We start from the raw sequence: 17,274 nt of genomic DNA, 5'->3' as shown, positions 1-17,274 counted from the left end.
AAAGACTAACTGCACACAAAAGCATAAACCTCTCTGCTTCCTTGCCCACATCTCTTGGAGTGTAGATCACGCTACTCTCGTTCATATCTACCAGGTTCTGCTCTAGTCTCACCTGGACTATGGTTGCCAGGTTTATGGCTCAACACCCTCAGCTTTGAAGTTGTGAGACCCATTACATATTCCACCATCATGGAGTGTGACTGGCCACTAAGCACCTTCCAGATTAGTCCCATAGACAGTCTCCTTGTCAAAGTATTGGTCTTTCTTCTACAGTTCTGACAGTACCAACTGTTGCTTGTCACTCTTCCTTCATTTCTCCCAGAAATAATCCACTGTTGTATGTCGTCTCCACATTTGTCATACCAGACCAACCCATAATTTTGTTTTACTTTATGTTCCACCACCGTATTGTTGTTGTGGAGCCTTATTGACAGTCGCTTATATGATGGTAGAATGTTCCCTCCTCCTGGCTCTCCATGTTGAGTCTGGTCATGATCAAAACAAATTGCAAAATGATTTACATAAGGTATCTGTATGGTGCGAAAATTGGCAGTTGGCCCAAAATAATGAATAGTGTGAGGTCATCCACATGAGTGCTAAAAGGAATGTGTTAAACTTTTGTTAGACAATAAATCAATCGAATCTAAAGGCCGTAAATTCAATCGAATACCTAGGGATTACAATTATGAACAACTTAAATTGGAAAGAACACACTGAAAATTTTGTGGGGTAGGTAAACCAAAGACTGCATTTCATTGGCAGAGCACTTAGAAGATGCAAAAGGTCTACGATAGATACTGCCTGCAAAACGCTTGTCCGTCCTCTTTTGAAGTACTGCTGCTTGTTGGGGAATCCTTACCAGAAAGTTCAAAGAAGGCAGCATGTTGTGTATTATCAAGAAATAGGGGAGAATGAGTCATGGACATGATACGGGATTTGGAGTGGGTATCATTAAAACAAAGGCGTTTCTCATTGTGAAGGGATCTTTTCATGAAATTTTGATCATCATCTTTCTCCTCTGAATGCAAAAATATTTTGCTGTTACCAACCTATACAGGGAGAAATGATCAACATAATAAAATAAGGGAAATCAGAGATCGTACAGAAAGATATCGTTTTTTCTGCATGCTGTGCAAGAGTGGAGTAATAGAGAATTATTGTGAAGGTGGTCCAATGAACCGTCTGCCAGGCATTGTGGGGTGATTTGTAGAGTAGCCATGTAGCTGTAGATGTCAGTGGATTCTTTGCCTCTCGTATTGGTGTCAACTCACAGCCAATTGAACTGGTTCTCCGTCTTCTCCATGACAGTGATTTTTGTTCTCAGATATAATATTTTAAAATCCCTGCAGGGGGGGGGGGGGGGCGGGGGGGGGGGGGGGGGTCTCGGGGGTTCATGCGTGCTTTGTCTGCTGCCTTCGTCTTCGCTCCTATCCTTTGTTTTATTGCTTTTAGACAGTTTGCCTCTTTCTTCCACAACCTGTTTTCTGCTGTAGAAGTAGCACTCAGTTGATTAGTGGGTACTATCCTCCTCTTTAATGTCTTGCTGATTAGTGAGTGCTATCTTCCTCTTTAATGTTTGGCTATGTTGGACTGGGGGTGGAACAGCTGTGGGAGAGCCTGCCCCTTCGCATGCAACGCCTATGGGGGAGACACTCATATGACATCCCAATTGATGTTCCTTAAATTTTTGACCTTTTCCCTTTTCCTTTTTCGGATCTCTTCACTAGAAGGCATTCTGTAGTCTGTAGCTGCCTTCACCCTTAATGGGTTGCGGGTGTCAGATGCGGGTGGGTTTTCTCTCGCTATGGCTGAGCCCTGGGAGACAAGGACATTCATAACTGGAGACAAAGGGCGCCTGCAGCCTCCTCCTAGCTCTCAGGGAAAGGAAAAACTATAGTGTAGTCAGGTGTTTCTCTTTCAAAAAAATATTACACAGGTCTTTAACATGATCAGAACTGGAACTTATTTATGGCTGCTTTTAAGTTGCCATTCATCTTCCAGAATATTGAAAATACTCCGTACCCCCAGTTGTAGCTCCCCTTCCCCCCCCCCCCCCCCCCCCCCCCCCCCCTCCCCCTCTACAAACTACACTATGGGTGTCCATACTGGGAGACCACTAGCCTGCCGTAACCTACATGCCTATCCAGTCCATATACTGTTACTTCTCTGTAAATCGTTTTTTCAGCTCTGGCATCACTATTACCTTCAATGCATTGCTTGTACCACTCCTGCATACGTTCCTCATCCAAACACATTCCTGGTGGACACCACTATCTCCGTATCAATGAACTCTTGACCGAGGTATTGATGACCTTGCTGTTTAGTCCCTTACCCACAGTCAACCAACTAAGAAAAAACTTGGTGCTCATGGGATCTATTAAAGATGACTTAAAGTTGTGCAAGGCACATGTTAGCAGGATTCCATGTGAACAGGGCAAATCTTGTGTTGGACAAATGATGTTCAGGATCACAGCATCGAACATCAGAACCATATCAATCGGGATCGTGGCTTTCAGTTAGATTCTGCATGGAATTCTGTCATAGAAAAACAGATGCACGGCACAGCACACAGACTTGCAGAAGAAGCATATGCACTAAAGCAATGTATGCACAGCTTCAACTGGGTACACCACACATGTACTTGTGAGGCCTTAAATACAGGAGCTCAGTGCATTTTTTCCAGCATTCACCTGAGGATGGCCAGAAAACTGAAATATCTTGGCAGCAAGATGCAGACATCTGGCAGTTTGTCCAAAATTTCATGGAACAATCTGTATGCTGGGGGCTTTTTAAATTTCACATGAAAACTTCTTGCTTAGAAAGAACAAAGCGATATCAAATATTTTTGATATATGATTTTCATGCTGATAGTGTGACACACTAATTGGTGCATACATAACATGAAATTTATTACTCCAAGTTTATAAATATTTCAATATATTTCATTACAAGAAAAGAGGACTGTACAAAATGTTTTACTTCTGCTTTTAGCAATAATACAGGGATCACTTTGTTGTAAGGACACTCATTAAGTTTGCAAGAAGGGTGGTTCTTACTGTTAATTGTAAGCTTTTTTGATGTATGTTACCAAATATATCTATGCACATACATCTCCATTTTTGGAGTAGCATGTTTAACTTCCACACCAGGACTCATGTTGGCGTCCATGTTTAAGCTGATGTCCTTGTCTTCTTTGTTTAAGGCTGGAAAGTACATAACATTAAGTGGACATCATTGCTTGAATTTGGCTTCCCACAATTATCTGGGATTTATTGGAAATACAGAAATTGAAGAATGTGCTGTTCGGACTTTAAGGAAATATGGTGTTGGTTCATGTGGTCCAAGAGGATTCTATGGGACTGTTGGTAAGATCTGACTCTCTTGAAAGTTCTCTGTTTCTTATAAAATTTCAGTAATGTGTATTAAAAGGTACTATTTCATCCATAATTTTGTACAGGTTGGAGATTAATGATGTTAGAAGTATTGAATACACACAAAACTCTTGACTGAACACAACTAAGTAAAAATCATTTTTAAATTATTCCATTAAACATAGAAATTGACAATTGTAGGTGGTGTGGATTTATTTAAAAAATTATTAGCACCTGTGGGACAAGATTCAATGAAAATTTTTTAACTGTAGGACATAAGTAACATATCATGACTTTATTGTAATTGAATAATGACGATCCATTCAACATCCACTGCTGGACTGTGTTTTTGGTCTTCATCCCTAAACATCCATGTTGCTCCTCCATGTTTCTAATGTCACTATCCCCCATTCATTGGGTCATAGTCTTGTGAGTGTGTGTTATGTGGACTGCAACTCAACAGAGTACTTCCTTTCTCCTGCTACTACCTGGTCATCCAGCTACAAGTTCCACACACCTCCATTTCATGCTTATTATGGTTCATAATTATTTCATCAATTTCAGTTTGTTTTTGTGAGGGTCTCCCCCTCCTCAGCAGTTTCCAATGTCAGTGAGCTTCTCTCCATTTCTGCTGTAGAACCATGCCCCCCCCCCCCCCCCCCCCCAGTTTTTGAATAATTTAGGCATTGAAAGTTCATGTCTCACTGCCCTCATTATCAGAAGCTTTGTATGAAAAACTTGTCCATTCTACTAAAACACTCTAGGCCATTTATACTTTCCTGTTATAATCAGACCATTCATTTTTAATTATACTGTATACAAGAACACAGCTGGTGTTATGACTTCATACAGTTTTCTTTTTGATGTGTCCGTTGAACGTTAGATTAGTCTTATTGTAATTACTTTTTAGACCTATTTTTAAGCTTGCCGTATTAAGTTTTTTCATTTATTGTTGAAATACATCTAGTTTAGTTGACAGTACAATTTCATCAGCAAAGTAAAGGTTGCTTTATCACATCCTCTTTCCCTGTTTTCCCAGTTTAACAATTTGAAAACTTCCTTTGGAATTGCTGAGAGTAGTTCTGGTGATACAGAATCTCCTTGCCTGCTCCTTTCATTTCTAATTTCACACTATTGTGATGAAATCAGAAACTATTGTTCATATAATTTTTCTTTAGTATACTGACTTAAGTTTAATTTTTACCTTGCTTCTCAAGGGCTGTTAGTACAGATTTTTTCGAAACTGACTCAAATGCTTTCTCATAAACGATGAATCCCAGGAACAGTGATGATTTATACTCATTGATCTGTACCATAATTATGTTAATATTTTGTTCTACTATGGTCTAACCACTGCTAAAACCAGTGTGTTCTTTTGGTTGATTACATCCAGTTTTTTTCCTATGTGGCTGGTGATAATTCTAAGAATATCTGGCTGATATGACGTGTTGTTTGTTTGTCTCATTTCTTCAGAAGTATAATGGTTACATTAACTGTAATTAAATATAATGTGTCAAATCATTAATGAAACATTGGATGACTACATATATCAGAGTCACACCAAAATGGAGAAAGGACTTGCACAAAATAGCCAGAAAAAAGTAATGAAATCAGTACGGAATATTGCTAAAAGAAAGCCAGGGATAGAAGCCACAGAAGATGACATTACTTCTGTTCAAGAGAATAGAAGGATTGTAAAAGGATGTTCATATGTGACAGATATTTTTAATCATCAATTTTTAAAAATAGATCAGAAAATTGGTGCAAGTAGTTCAGAAGAGAAACCAAAACAGTGAACTGAAGACGCAACACAGATATTTCATGAATTAAAAATTAATCTCCCATCCCAATCTAAAATAAGGAAGATTGTCACAAAGTTACAAAGTAAAAGTTCAAATATAGTGGATAATATCTCCAATAAGACACTAAAAGTTTGTGGCCCTGTAATTTGTAATGTTCTTAGTCATTTATGTAATGCATCATTAACACAGGGTGTTTTTCCTGATAGATTAAAGTACGTAATTTTTAGGCCTCTTATAAAGCAGGCGATTTCACAGATGTTAATAACTAGCACCCAGTGACACTCCTTAAATCAATTTGTAAAAATTTTGAGAAGGTAATGTACTCCAGTGCTGTTACCCACCTGTGCAATATCGAGATACGTAACCTATCACAGTTTTAACTTCAAAAGGGGCTGTTCTACTGAATAAGCTATTTATATATTTGATGAGAACATAATAAAATCTTTAAATGATAAAATATCATCAATTGGTTTCATTTGTGAGTTGTCGAAGGCATTTGGTTATCTTAGTCACGATATTCTGTTAGAGAAGTTAAGTTTTGTGGAATACATAGTTCAGTAAATGCCTGGTTTAATTCTTAATTAAGAAGCAGAATGCAGGAAGTTACTCTAGGCTGTTCAAGTAATACAAAGAGGGAACCACACCATCACACGGGGAGGAATTATAATTGGAGTCCTACAGGGCTCGGTCATAGGCCCACTGATGTTCCTGCTTTGTGTTAATGAGCTGCCATTTTATTTGAATTGGGAGACAGAATTAGCCCTATTTGCAGGTAATAAAAGCATTGTTGTAAAGCCAAGCAAAGAACCAGTAACAAGGAAAATGTTAAATGATGTGTTTTTTTAAAGTTAGTAATTGATTTTGCACAAATGGGCTAGCTTTAAACTTTGATAAAACACAAATTATTCAGTATTGTACTGCAAAAAATATTCCACCTCCTATTACTGTAGTATATCAGTGAGAAACAATAAACTAGGTAGAAAATTGTAAGTTATGAAGTGTGCTTTGTGATGATAAATTAAAATAGAAACGCCACATAGTAGACCTGCTAAAACATTTTGGTTTAATTTCTTTTGCCGTAATAATTATGGTCAACTTTGTGGATAGAGAAAGCAGTTAGTTAACATTTTTTGCATATCTTCATATATTGATGTAGTGTGGGATAATATGCTGGGTTAACTCCTCAGTTAGACAAAAAATATTCACTGCACAAAAGAAAGTAATAAGAGTTATGTATGGTGTTCACACACAAACATTTTGCTGGTATCTCTTTAAACAACTGAAAATATTAACCACAGACTCAGAGTACATTTATTCATTTATGAAATTTGTTATCAATAATCCATCTATGTTCGAGAGTAAGAGATACACACAAGTGCAACACCAGAAGGAAAAACGATCTTGTTACCCTTTAATGAATCTAACTTTTGCACAGAAATGGGTGAAATACGTGGCTATAAATCTCTGGCAATCTATCCTTGGAAATGAAATGTCAGGCAGCTAGCAGAAATGTTTAAAAATGTAGATAAGGAGCTATCTTTTTAGCAGCTGCTTCTGTGACTCAGAGGGATTGTTGCATAGAGATAGCATGTGTCCATATAAATATTATTTTTTACTTAGATGTCTAGAAGTGTTCTAAGTTTCTTCTCTTGACATATTCTACATCAAAATGTTTATCATGAATTTGATCTGTAGAACAACTATGTAACATTATTCTTCTTGAAGTTGAAACTTATTCTCATGTCTGTGTTTGGTTACAAATAAATTTGTTTTTGGATGGGATCAGCCTTGAGTAAACACATTTTTCTTTTTCTTTCTTTTTACCTATACATGTTTAGCTGAAATTACAGCATCAGTGTGTGATAATAAGAAAGAAGGAGAAAATCCACTGATGAAGCTGTAACATCGGCTAAACATACTGTACACAAGAAGAAATGAAATTGAACAATTTGAAAATCCAGAATGGAATGTCACAATATGATGGAAATGACAGTTGTAACTCACCATATAGCGGAGATGAATCTATCTGCAACTCGGAATAAAAAAAAAATCTTTGGTCAAGGCAGATTCCATCCAAAAACAAATTTAACAACTTTATTTTAGTTAATAGGTATTGCTGTCCTCTGGAAATCTATAAACAATATTATCTTTTCTTTCTGTATTTTCTTGCCTGCAACTTTAACTGTTTCTATTAAAACACCATCTCCCAATGCCTTTCTTTTCTTCATACCCCACATGGCCTTGTACACTCCATCTGGCATTAGTTTCTCATAATTTTCATCACTTGCTATATGTGTTTCTGATTTATCTCTTTCAGTGAAACCTGGGACTGCTTGTACAATGTCCTTTTTGTTGATGTTTCTTGTGCCATCTGCCATCTTAGCTAATTAAACACCATGTCTGCACAACAAGAATTTCTGTTCTGTTTCTTTGTATTTTCATGGTTTTTCAGTTATTTCTATTATCAAATTTTCATTGTATTTTCCAACATCCTCTTGAAGACATTGTTTAATTCGGCATATGTTGTAATGTTCCTAATATCTTTCTTTTTTTTTTTTACTCTCTCATCTTATCATTAATAATTGCTGTGTTTGATTTACATTTTTCTTTTCTTGTGCATACTTCATACTACCTCATAAAATTGTTTGTTGTTTGCCTAAGTCCTTCATTAACCCTTTGACTGCTGTATTGTGAACTCATTGGATGTACTTCAGGACTCGTCTCTCAAAATTCCTTGGCTTTTTTGTTGTTCTGGGCTGCACATAGGCTCTTGAAGACTTAGGAGTATCCATTCACAATATTTACTCTCCATGCTGCAGTATTTAACAACATTTAGTCTCACAACAAAGCACAACAACATAAAAGTCTACTAAACACTGAATGTATTATGAAATATCACCTATTATATTTACACCAAACAATGAATTTGTATACAGTACACTGAAATGCCATTTTTATGGGTTTTAGAGCAAATGATTAAAGTTTTTCGAGAATCCTCCAGCAGCACAGTAATCAAATGGACCTCTTATTATACCACAGCTAAAAGATAAACAAGCATATGTCTGAAAAATTCAACAGCATTTCAACTTACTAATTACAGATTGCCCTGAACTGCTGTAGCAGTCAACAGCACAGGGCATGGTGCACTTCGACTGCTGAGGTAGCCAGTTGCATTCAAAAAAACTGAATAAGCACCCCTTTATCCTTGTCTGCATAATCTTTGTTTCCTAAGATGCTACACTTGTTGGTTAGTTTAACCTGCCAATATGAACTGTCCAAAAAGCATTTTAGCGTGCCCCCCCCCCCCCCCCCCCATGACTCTCATCATTTGTATTTTTCTTATTGGAAACTACTTTCTCAGTATTCTTTCGAGCACAGAAAATCACTACGTCCAACTGCCTGTTTAACAGAGGTAAAAGTAAATCTACATTCTCAGTAGAGCACACTACCTCTCCAACCACAAATGGGACAGTTCGGCTTGTGTGCACTTTTCAATCTTCCAACATGCCTTTAAGGGTTGTTTTAAGCATAGGCCATGTGTACATTTTATTTAATAACAAGAAGTGTTATCAACAGTGGAAGTTGGCTACAAAGGTATCATGCACCATGATGACACCATTTGAACATTCAGCTGCTATTTGAGTTACAAAACGACAAAGACCTGCTTCATAATGATTGCCTACAGTCAAAAACACGAGCCCACTACGTAATGGATTGAAGATACCCAGATGAGAATGATACAAAACCATGTGCTGCCTCTTGGGAGGCAATTGGGAGGGCTGTGTAATGTTAGGTGGTATACAACCATTTCCACAGTGTCAGATCAGCCTTTAGGGATCTATTGCAAACAACAGTGCAAAGCTTCCAGCACTTTTGTGCACTATGGTGGTTTGCAAGGGAACACCTGCAATAGAATTTAGGGCAACAGCATTTGGTTCTCTTCACCAGCAAATAGACGAATTCTCTGATGTTTGATGATTCTCATGTAAGTGGGTGGAGGTGGAGGGGTACCAATGCACATCTCTTACATGCACTTACATGGGTTCAGCAGGGATGTTCAGCCCAGCATCTTGACTGAGTATCTGATATGTCTTGTCACTACGAAGAGGGTTTTGTTGGTTGGTGCAGTAATGCAGCAGGGTTCTCCAATCTACTGTTCAGCCTTACAACCAACATTAGACCCCCCTGCGGGTTCGGGGGTAAGAATAGGCCCGCGGTATTCCTGCCTGTCGTAAGAGGCGACTAAAAGGAGTCTCAAACGTTTCGGCCTTATGTGATGGTCCCCTGTCGGGTTTGACCTCCATATCTCCAAATTTTTCCGAAGAGCGAGCCGATTGGGGAAGGGCGCCTTACTTGGTGCATTGTGTCCGTGTTCGGTTGAGAACTTTCACCATATTATTCGTCGTTGCATTGCAGTCTTGCCCGCTCTCCATCGCTTGGGCATGGATGCGCTCCTGCGTGCACTTTCTGCCGAGCACTGTGCAGGGCCATTTTCTGCACTGACGACGCCCATGGACCACATGTCACCTAACATCCAGCACGGTAGCCAGTCCGTTGTGGTGGGGCCGCCATGTACCCTCTTGGTTGTAGCCCCCTGACAACACAGGGATCGCTCTACTGATGCCTGCGCCGTTTACTCCCCACGTATGCCAAGGAGTAGATGCCCATCTCCCTGGGGCATCAGGACTCCCGGCAATGGCCATCCTGCCAGGTGGCTATTGCTGTGGCTGGGTGGCGCCCGTGGGGAGGGCCCTTGGTCGGAGTAGGTGGCATCAGGGCGGAAGACCCGCAATGAAGCGTGGTACATCATCTATCGCTGGTGGGCCTCCATCAGCAGTCTCTAAGCAATCGAGGTCTAACCTCAATGGGAAGAAATTGGATCAGAGATCGTTTCCCTCCCTAGCTACTCCATGGAAGGAACGTCTTTCTAAAGAAGGCAGTGGAGAATATTCAACCCAGTACCTCGTGTGCACGCGGGTTGATGGAGAATCGTTCATGTCGACCAAGCCCCAGTTTTTTGTGGAGCATTTAGAGGACAAGTTCGGGGAGGTGGAGGGCTTGTCCAAGATGCGCTCTGGTTCTGTGCTCATCAAAACGGCATCCTCTGCCCAGTCACGGAGGTTGCTCAATTGTGACAAGTTGGGGGATGTTTCCGTTAGCATCACGCCGCATAAGAGTCTGAACATGGTCCAGGGTATTATATTCCATCGGGATCTTCTTCTGCAGTCCGGCGATGAATTACGCGCCAACCTCGAACGACGAGGTGTTCACTTCGTCCGGCGCGTCCATCGGGGTCCGAGGGATAATCAGGTGGCCACCGGTGCCTTCATCTTGGCCTTTGAGGGTGATGTCTTACCCGAAAAGGTTAAGGTGATGGTTTACCGTTGTGATGTGAAACCATATATCCCTCCTCCGATGCGGTGTTTTAAATGCTGGAAGTTCGGGTACATGTCATCTCGCTGTACTTCCAGCATGACATGTCGGGATTGCGGACGTCCTTCGCATCCTAATACTCCATGTGCTCCGCCTCCCATTTGTGTTAACTGTGGAGAACACCATTCCCCCTGCTCACCGGACTGTCGGATCTTCCAGAAGGAAAGGACGATAATGGAATATAAGACCCTGGACCGCCTGACCTACACCGAGGCAAGGCGGAAATATGAGCGGCTACATCCCGTGCCCATGACATCCACCTATGCCGCTGCTGCACAAGCAGTCCGATCCTCTCCCGTGTCGTCACGTACTGTTGCCTCTCAGCTATGTCTCAATGAACCGGCCCCCTTGGTTATGGGGGGCACTTCGCCCACTGTGGCTCCATCTACTCCAGGAGCAACACCACCCCAACCATCGGGGACATTCGTCCCCCCTTCCCAGCCGGAGAAGCGTAGGGCTTCTTCGGCTACTCTAGCCAGGAAGGGGTCCCTTGGGGCCCTCCCTTCCCAGGCTTTGCCCAGTGTCAAAGCGGACACCCGCAAAGTTTTGAAACAACAACCGGTCGCTGGTCATAGGGCTTCACGGTCGTCGTCCGTCCCTGAGACTGACCCAGTGGGGCCCTCCCAGCCAGACCCTCCCAAGGCACAGCGTGCGAAGCCGTTGAAGAAAAAGGCTCCCAAGCATCCTGACATTGCGGTGGCACCTGTCCCACCGCAACCTTCAAACTCTGCGTCTGAGGACGAGGTGGAGATCCTGGCGTCCGCTGAGGACCTCGATCTCGCCAGTCCCTCCGACGCCATGGAAAGCACTGGCACAGGTGCTCACTTGGAGGCAGCAGGTGACCCAGCGGCGTAATCTGCCTTCCCCGACCCGTCACGCGTTTCCCAGCCATGGCCAATACCATCCTCCAGTGGAACTGCAGCGGTTTCTTCCACCATTTAGCTGAGCTCCGCCAACTTCTCAGCCTTCGCCCTTTCTTCTGCATTGCTCTCCAGGAAACTTGGTTTCCAGCGATGCGAACCCCCGCCCTCCGTGGCTATCGGGGTTATTATAAGAACCGAGCAGCTTATGAAAGGGTGTCTGGTGGCGTCTGCATATATGTCCTTCACACTCTGCACAGCGAGTCTGTCCCTCTCCAGACGCCTTTAGAGGCTGTCGCTGTACGCGTGTGGACGCCACAGGCTGTTACCGTCTGCAGTCTTTACATTCCACCGGATGGTGATGTCTCCAGCATGTCCTGGCTGCACTGGTCGCCCAATTGCCGCCACCTTTCTTGCTATTGGACGACTTCAACGCCCATAACCCTCTGTGGGGTGGGTCAGTGGCCACAGGTCGAGGCGCCATCGTTGAGCATTTATTGTCGCAGCTCGATCTCTCGCTGTTAAATGATGGTGCCTTCACACACTTCAGTGTGGCGCATGGCACCTACTCCGCCATTGACCTTTCCATCTGTAGCCATAGCCTCTTACCGTCTGTCCAATGGAGTGTGCATGACGACCTGTGTGGTAGTGACCACTTTCCGCTCTTTTTGTCACTACCACAGCGTCACTCTTCTCATAGCCCTGGCAGATGGGCTATGCATAAGGCTGACTGGGATTTGTTCTCCTCCACTGCCGCTTTTGCGCCTCTCTCTACTGATGACATTGATGCGGTGGTTCAATCGGTCACCACCGGAATCGTTACTGCCGCCGAATCTGCCATTCCCCGTTCTTCTGGGTCCCCTCGGCGGAAGGCTGTGCCTTGGTGGTCGCCTGAGATCGCTGAAGCGATTAAAGATCGCCGGCGGGCGCTCCAGCGTCACAAGCGACATCCCTCCTTAGCCCACCTTATCGCCTTCAAACGGCTGCATGCGAGGGCCCGCCTCCTTATCCGCCAAGGCAAGGAGGAGTGCTGGGAGCGGTATGTGTCCACCATTGGCCTCCATGTCACTCCCCGCAGGTCTGGGCCAAGATTCGACGCGTCTACGGCTATCGGACCCCTGCCAGCGTCCCTGCGCTCTCACTGAATGGAGCCGTTTGTACTGACTCCGACGTCATTGCAAATCGCTTAGCAGAGCATTTTGCTATGAGTTCCGCTTCTGCGAATTACCCCCAGGCCTTCCGCTCCATTAAAGAGCGGCTGGAACGTCGGAGCCTTTCGTTTCGCACCAACCACCCGGAATCTTACAATGCTCCATTCAGTGAGTGGGAATTTCGCAGTGCCCTAGCTGCTTGCCCTGATACCGCTCCTGGGCCAGATGGCATCCACTGTCAGATGCTGAAACACCTTTCAGTGGACTGCCAGCGGCGCCTTCTCGATCTTTACAACCGTCTATGGGTTGAGGGGGAGTTTCCGTCGCAATGGCGGGAAGGCGTTGTCATCCCCGTTTTGAAACCTGGAAAGACCCCTCTGGAGGTGGACAGCTACCGTCCCATTAGCCTCACCAACGTTCTTTGTAAGTTGCTTGAACGGATGGTGAGCCGGCGCTTGCATTGGGTACTGGAGTCTCGGGGCCTTCTGGCTCCGTCTCAGGGTGGGTTCCGTAAAGGCCGCTCCGCCACCGACAATCTGGTGAGCCTGGAGTCGGCCATCCGTACTGCTTTTGCCTGCCGTCAGCACCTGGTCGCTGTCTTTTTCGACATGCGGAAGGCGTACGATACGACATGGCGTCATCACATTCTTTCTACGCTTCATGGGTGGGGTCTTCGGGGTCCTCTGCCGATTTTTATCCGCAATTTTCTGTCGTATCGTACCTTCCGCGTGCAAGTCGCGGCCTCGTATAGTTCCTCCCATGTCCAGGAGAACGGTGTGCCACAGGGCTCTGTTTTAAGTGTCTGTCTGTTTTTAATAGCCATTAACGGGCTTGCTGCGGCCGTGGGAAATTCTGTCTCCGCTTCCCTGTATGCTGACGACTTCTGCCTTTACTACAGCTCTACTGGCATTGCAGCTGTTGAACGTCAGCTACAGAGCGCTATCCGTAAGGCGCAGTCTTGGGCTGTAGTGCATGGGTTTCAGTTTTCGGCAGCCAAGACCCGCGTTATGCATTTCTGCCGGCGCCGTACAGTCCATCCTGAGCCGCGGCTTTATCTTGCTGACGAACTCCTTGCTGTGGTGGAGACCCACAGGTTTTTGGGGGTGGTTTTCGATGCCCGGTTGACTTGGCTGCCTCATATCCGGCAGCTGAAACAGACGTGTTGGCGGCATCTAAACGCTCTGAGATGCTTGAGCCACACCCGCTGGGGCGCCGACCGCTCTACCCTGTTGCGGCTCTACCAGGCGTTAATCCAGTCCCGTCTGGATTATGGGAGCCTGGCTTATGGCTCAGCATCCCCATCTGCGTTACGGGTGCTGGACCCAATTCTCCACAGCGGGATACGCCTTGCCACTGGTGCTTTCCGCACCAGCCCTGTGGACAGCGTACTAGTGGAGGCAGGTGTACCTCCACTGCGGGTACGACGCCAACAATTACTGGCTGCTTATGATGCCCATGTTTTTAGTTTGCCCGGGCATCCCAATTACCGTGTCCTGTTCCCGCAGTCGGTCGTCCATCTGCCGGACCGTCGGCCCCGGTCGGGTTGTCCGATCGCCGTACGCATCAAGGAGCTTCTCTGCGGGCTTGGGTTTTTCCCTGTTCCGCCTCCTTTCCAGGCGCCTCTGCGTACACCCCCGTGGTGTGTTCCTCGCCCTTGCCTTCGGCTCGACTTGGCACAGGGCTCGAAGGACTCGGTCCCTCCAGAGGCCTTACGCCGCCGCTTTTATTCCATCCTTGCCACGTATCAGGGCTCTGGAATTGTTTACACCGACGGTTCGATGGTTGCTGGTCGTGTCGGGTATGCGCTAACTCTAGGGGACCATTCCGAACAACGGTCCTTGGCGGCTGGCTGCAGCGTTTACACTGCTGAGCTAGTCGCCATCTTTCGAGCCCTAGAGTATATCCGCTCCTGCTCAGGTGAGTCCTTCGTGATCTGTAGCGATTCCCTGAGCGGTTTACGAGCTCTCGACCAGTGTTTTCCTCATTCTCGTCTGGTGATGGCTATCCTTGAGTCCCTGCATACTCTTGCGCGTTGCGGCCGCTCTGTGGTCTTTGTGTGGACCCCCGGTCATGTCGGTATCCCGGGCAATGAACATGTTGACCGCCTGGCGAAAGAGGCCATGTGTAAACCATCTCTGGATGTTGGCCTCCCAGAGACTGATTTGCGGGCAGTCCTCCGCCGAAAAGTTTTTGCGCTTTGGGACGCTGAATGGCGCGATCGGATTACACCCAATAAACTCCGTGCCATTAAGGAGACGACGACTGTGTGGCGGTCATCCATGCGAGCCAACCGCAGGGACTCCGTCGTCCTTTGTCGGCTCCGCATTGGCCACTCCCGGCTAACACACAGTTATTTACTGCGCCGGGAGGACCCTCCTCTGTGTCGCTGTGGGGCAGCTTTGACAGTGGCCCACATTCTGTTGGCCTGCCCCCTTTTAGCTGTGGTCAGGCAGACATTTGCGCTGCCTGATACGCTCCCTGCCCTTTTAACGGACGACTCCACTATGGCTGACTTAGTTTTACGTTTTATTCGGGCAGGGGGATTTTATCATTTAATCTGAGTGTTTCTGTTTTATTTTATTGTTTTGTGTTGATTCTGGCCTTTGGCCTATGATTTTAAACTGATTTTTTAATGTGTTTCTAAGTGGTTGGCTTTTCCTTTTTTATTTCTATGGTCGGCCAACCACCGTCACACTCTGTGTGCTTTAATTCGTTTTGTCTTGTCTTTGTCTCAGTTTCTCTTCTTCTGTATCGTCTATGATCTCTTCTGTTCCTCGTTTTTATTCTCTGTGGGTGTTCTTTGTCTTTGGAAAAAGGGACCAATGACCATAGCAGCCTGGTCCCTTTAATCCCCCAAACCAAACCAAACCAACATTAGTCTTTCAAGACGATAAAGCATGAGCAGACTGTGACCACCTCATGAACACTTTCGTTCGGCAGGTGTAAATCAAGCTACTGACATGAACTCGACTGAGCATTCTTGAGTATGGTTGAAACTTGCAGAACATTGCAAGAGTTCTCTTCACATGTTCGGTGACCTAAGGAGGATGCCCATCAAAAAGTGGATAGGCATAGGCTTTAGCAACAACACTTTGACCTAGTTAGGGAGTGTACGCTACAGAAGATGCATGTTACAATCCACAGGCTGGAGCAACATGTTACTGAACATTATCATGTTCTCTTGCAGCAGATATTATTTCCATACATGCATCTTCTGTAGCATATAGCCCCTAATTAGGTCAAAGTGTTGTTGCTAAAGCCTATGCCTATCCACTTTGTGATGGGCATCCTCCTGAGGTAACCAAGCATGTGAAGAGAAGTCTTGCAACGTTCTTGAAGTTTCAACTATACTCAAGAACGCTCAGTCGAGTTCATGTCAGTAGCTTGATTTACACCTGCCAAATGAAAGTGCTCATGAGGGTGGTCACAGTCTGCTCACGCGTTATCGTCTTGAAAGACTAATGTTGATTGTAAGGCTGGACAGTAGATTGGAGGACCCTACTGCATTGTTGCACCGGCCAACAAAATCCTCTTCATAGTGACAAGACATATCAGATACTCAGTCAAGAAGCTGGCCTGGACATCCCTGCTGAATCAAGATCCACATTCGTGGGTGCCACATATTAGATCCCTCCCCAGTTTAACTGGCCCATAGGGAACAGGACAGGTGGACATTCCTGCAAACAGCTTGATCACAAGTGAGACCTTTTCTGTCAGCAGGGAAGGGAGTGCCACACCTGGGAGCAGTAGTTCAGCCTCTATAGGCTTCCACTAGTTTTAGCCATTCTAGGAGCAGAGACTGTTCTCATGCTTCACCAAGGGTTGAGATGAGTAGCTTTGGTGAGTAGAATGTGGTAGCCTGGTGGACAGGCCTTGTGATGGCAAGGTCATGCCAGGCAGTGTGAGTCATGTAGTTTTTGTGGCTGCACCCAGTTTGTGTTGCACTACTTTCTCTTGTTCGGCAACTACTACAAACAGTTGAAACCCCTATGACCAGTGATGACCCTTTGAGTCTACTCCAGTGTATCTGCGAGTGCAGACCGTACGTTAGCACATGTGTGGCCTTGTGGGCTGTGCTCACTGGTTTGGGCCCATCACCATTTTGTTCTTTTAAAACATGAAAATCCTGACTAACTGCTCTACTTCAAAGTTTCATGCAACGTGAAAAGAGGTTGTGGTCATGTGTGTTAAGCTGTCTCTTTCGAAAAGGAACAGAACTCAGCCAGTGTGAACTGTAGGCCATTGTCAGATATAAATGCATGTGGTGCTCCCTCTATAGTTAAAACTGTCACTAGTGCCCAGATTGTAGCTGCTAATGACATCTGAACAACAAAGAAAGTTAAAGAAAGCATCCACCACAAGTAACCATGTAGTCCCCTTTAACAGGCTTCTGAAGGTGAGATGACACCTTATCAATGCCTGTACCTCAATATCCCCCAGTGTGCCTTGTGTAGTAGCTTGAGGGTTTTAGGTTGAAACATAGTCAGGATTATCACCTGGCACTCGGACTCCTCTGTGACCAGCAGGTGTTTCTGGATGGATATATCAGTGACGCATAAAAAATAGGTCTGTAGTATCAGTTTCGTAGCTTTGGGTAGATGGTCTGACCAACTGAAACATGCCTAATGTTTTACTTCGCTGAGTTTGAGGTCCAGAT

General features: G+C 44.8%; 1 protein-coding gene across 1 annotated transcript in view; it reads left to right on the top strand.

The window, feature by feature from the left end:
* LOC124612915 (serine palmitoyltransferase 1) overlaps positions 1 to 17,274 on the top strand; it is a 115,218-nt gene that overhangs the window by 48,068 nt on the left and 49,876 nt on the right. Inside the window, exon 4 of the mRNA XM_047141404.1 lies at positions 3,203 to 3,365. Coding sequence (XP_046997360.1) covers positions 3,203 to 3,365 — 163 coding nt within the window. The remainder of the gene's footprint in view (positions 1 to 3,202; positions 3,366 to 17,274) is intronic.

The sequence above is a fragment of the Schistocerca americana genome, chromosome 4, assembly GCF_021461395.2.
Source record: "Schistocerca americana isolate TAMUIC-IGC-003095 chromosome 4, iqSchAmer2.1, whole genome shotgun sequence".
Classification (NCBI taxonomy): Eukaryota; Metazoa; Arthropoda; class Insecta; order Orthoptera; family Acrididae; genus Schistocerca; species Schistocerca americana.
The sequence above is the reverse complement of the archived record's forward strand: the minus strand, read 5'-3'. Positions and strand labels throughout refer to the sequence as shown.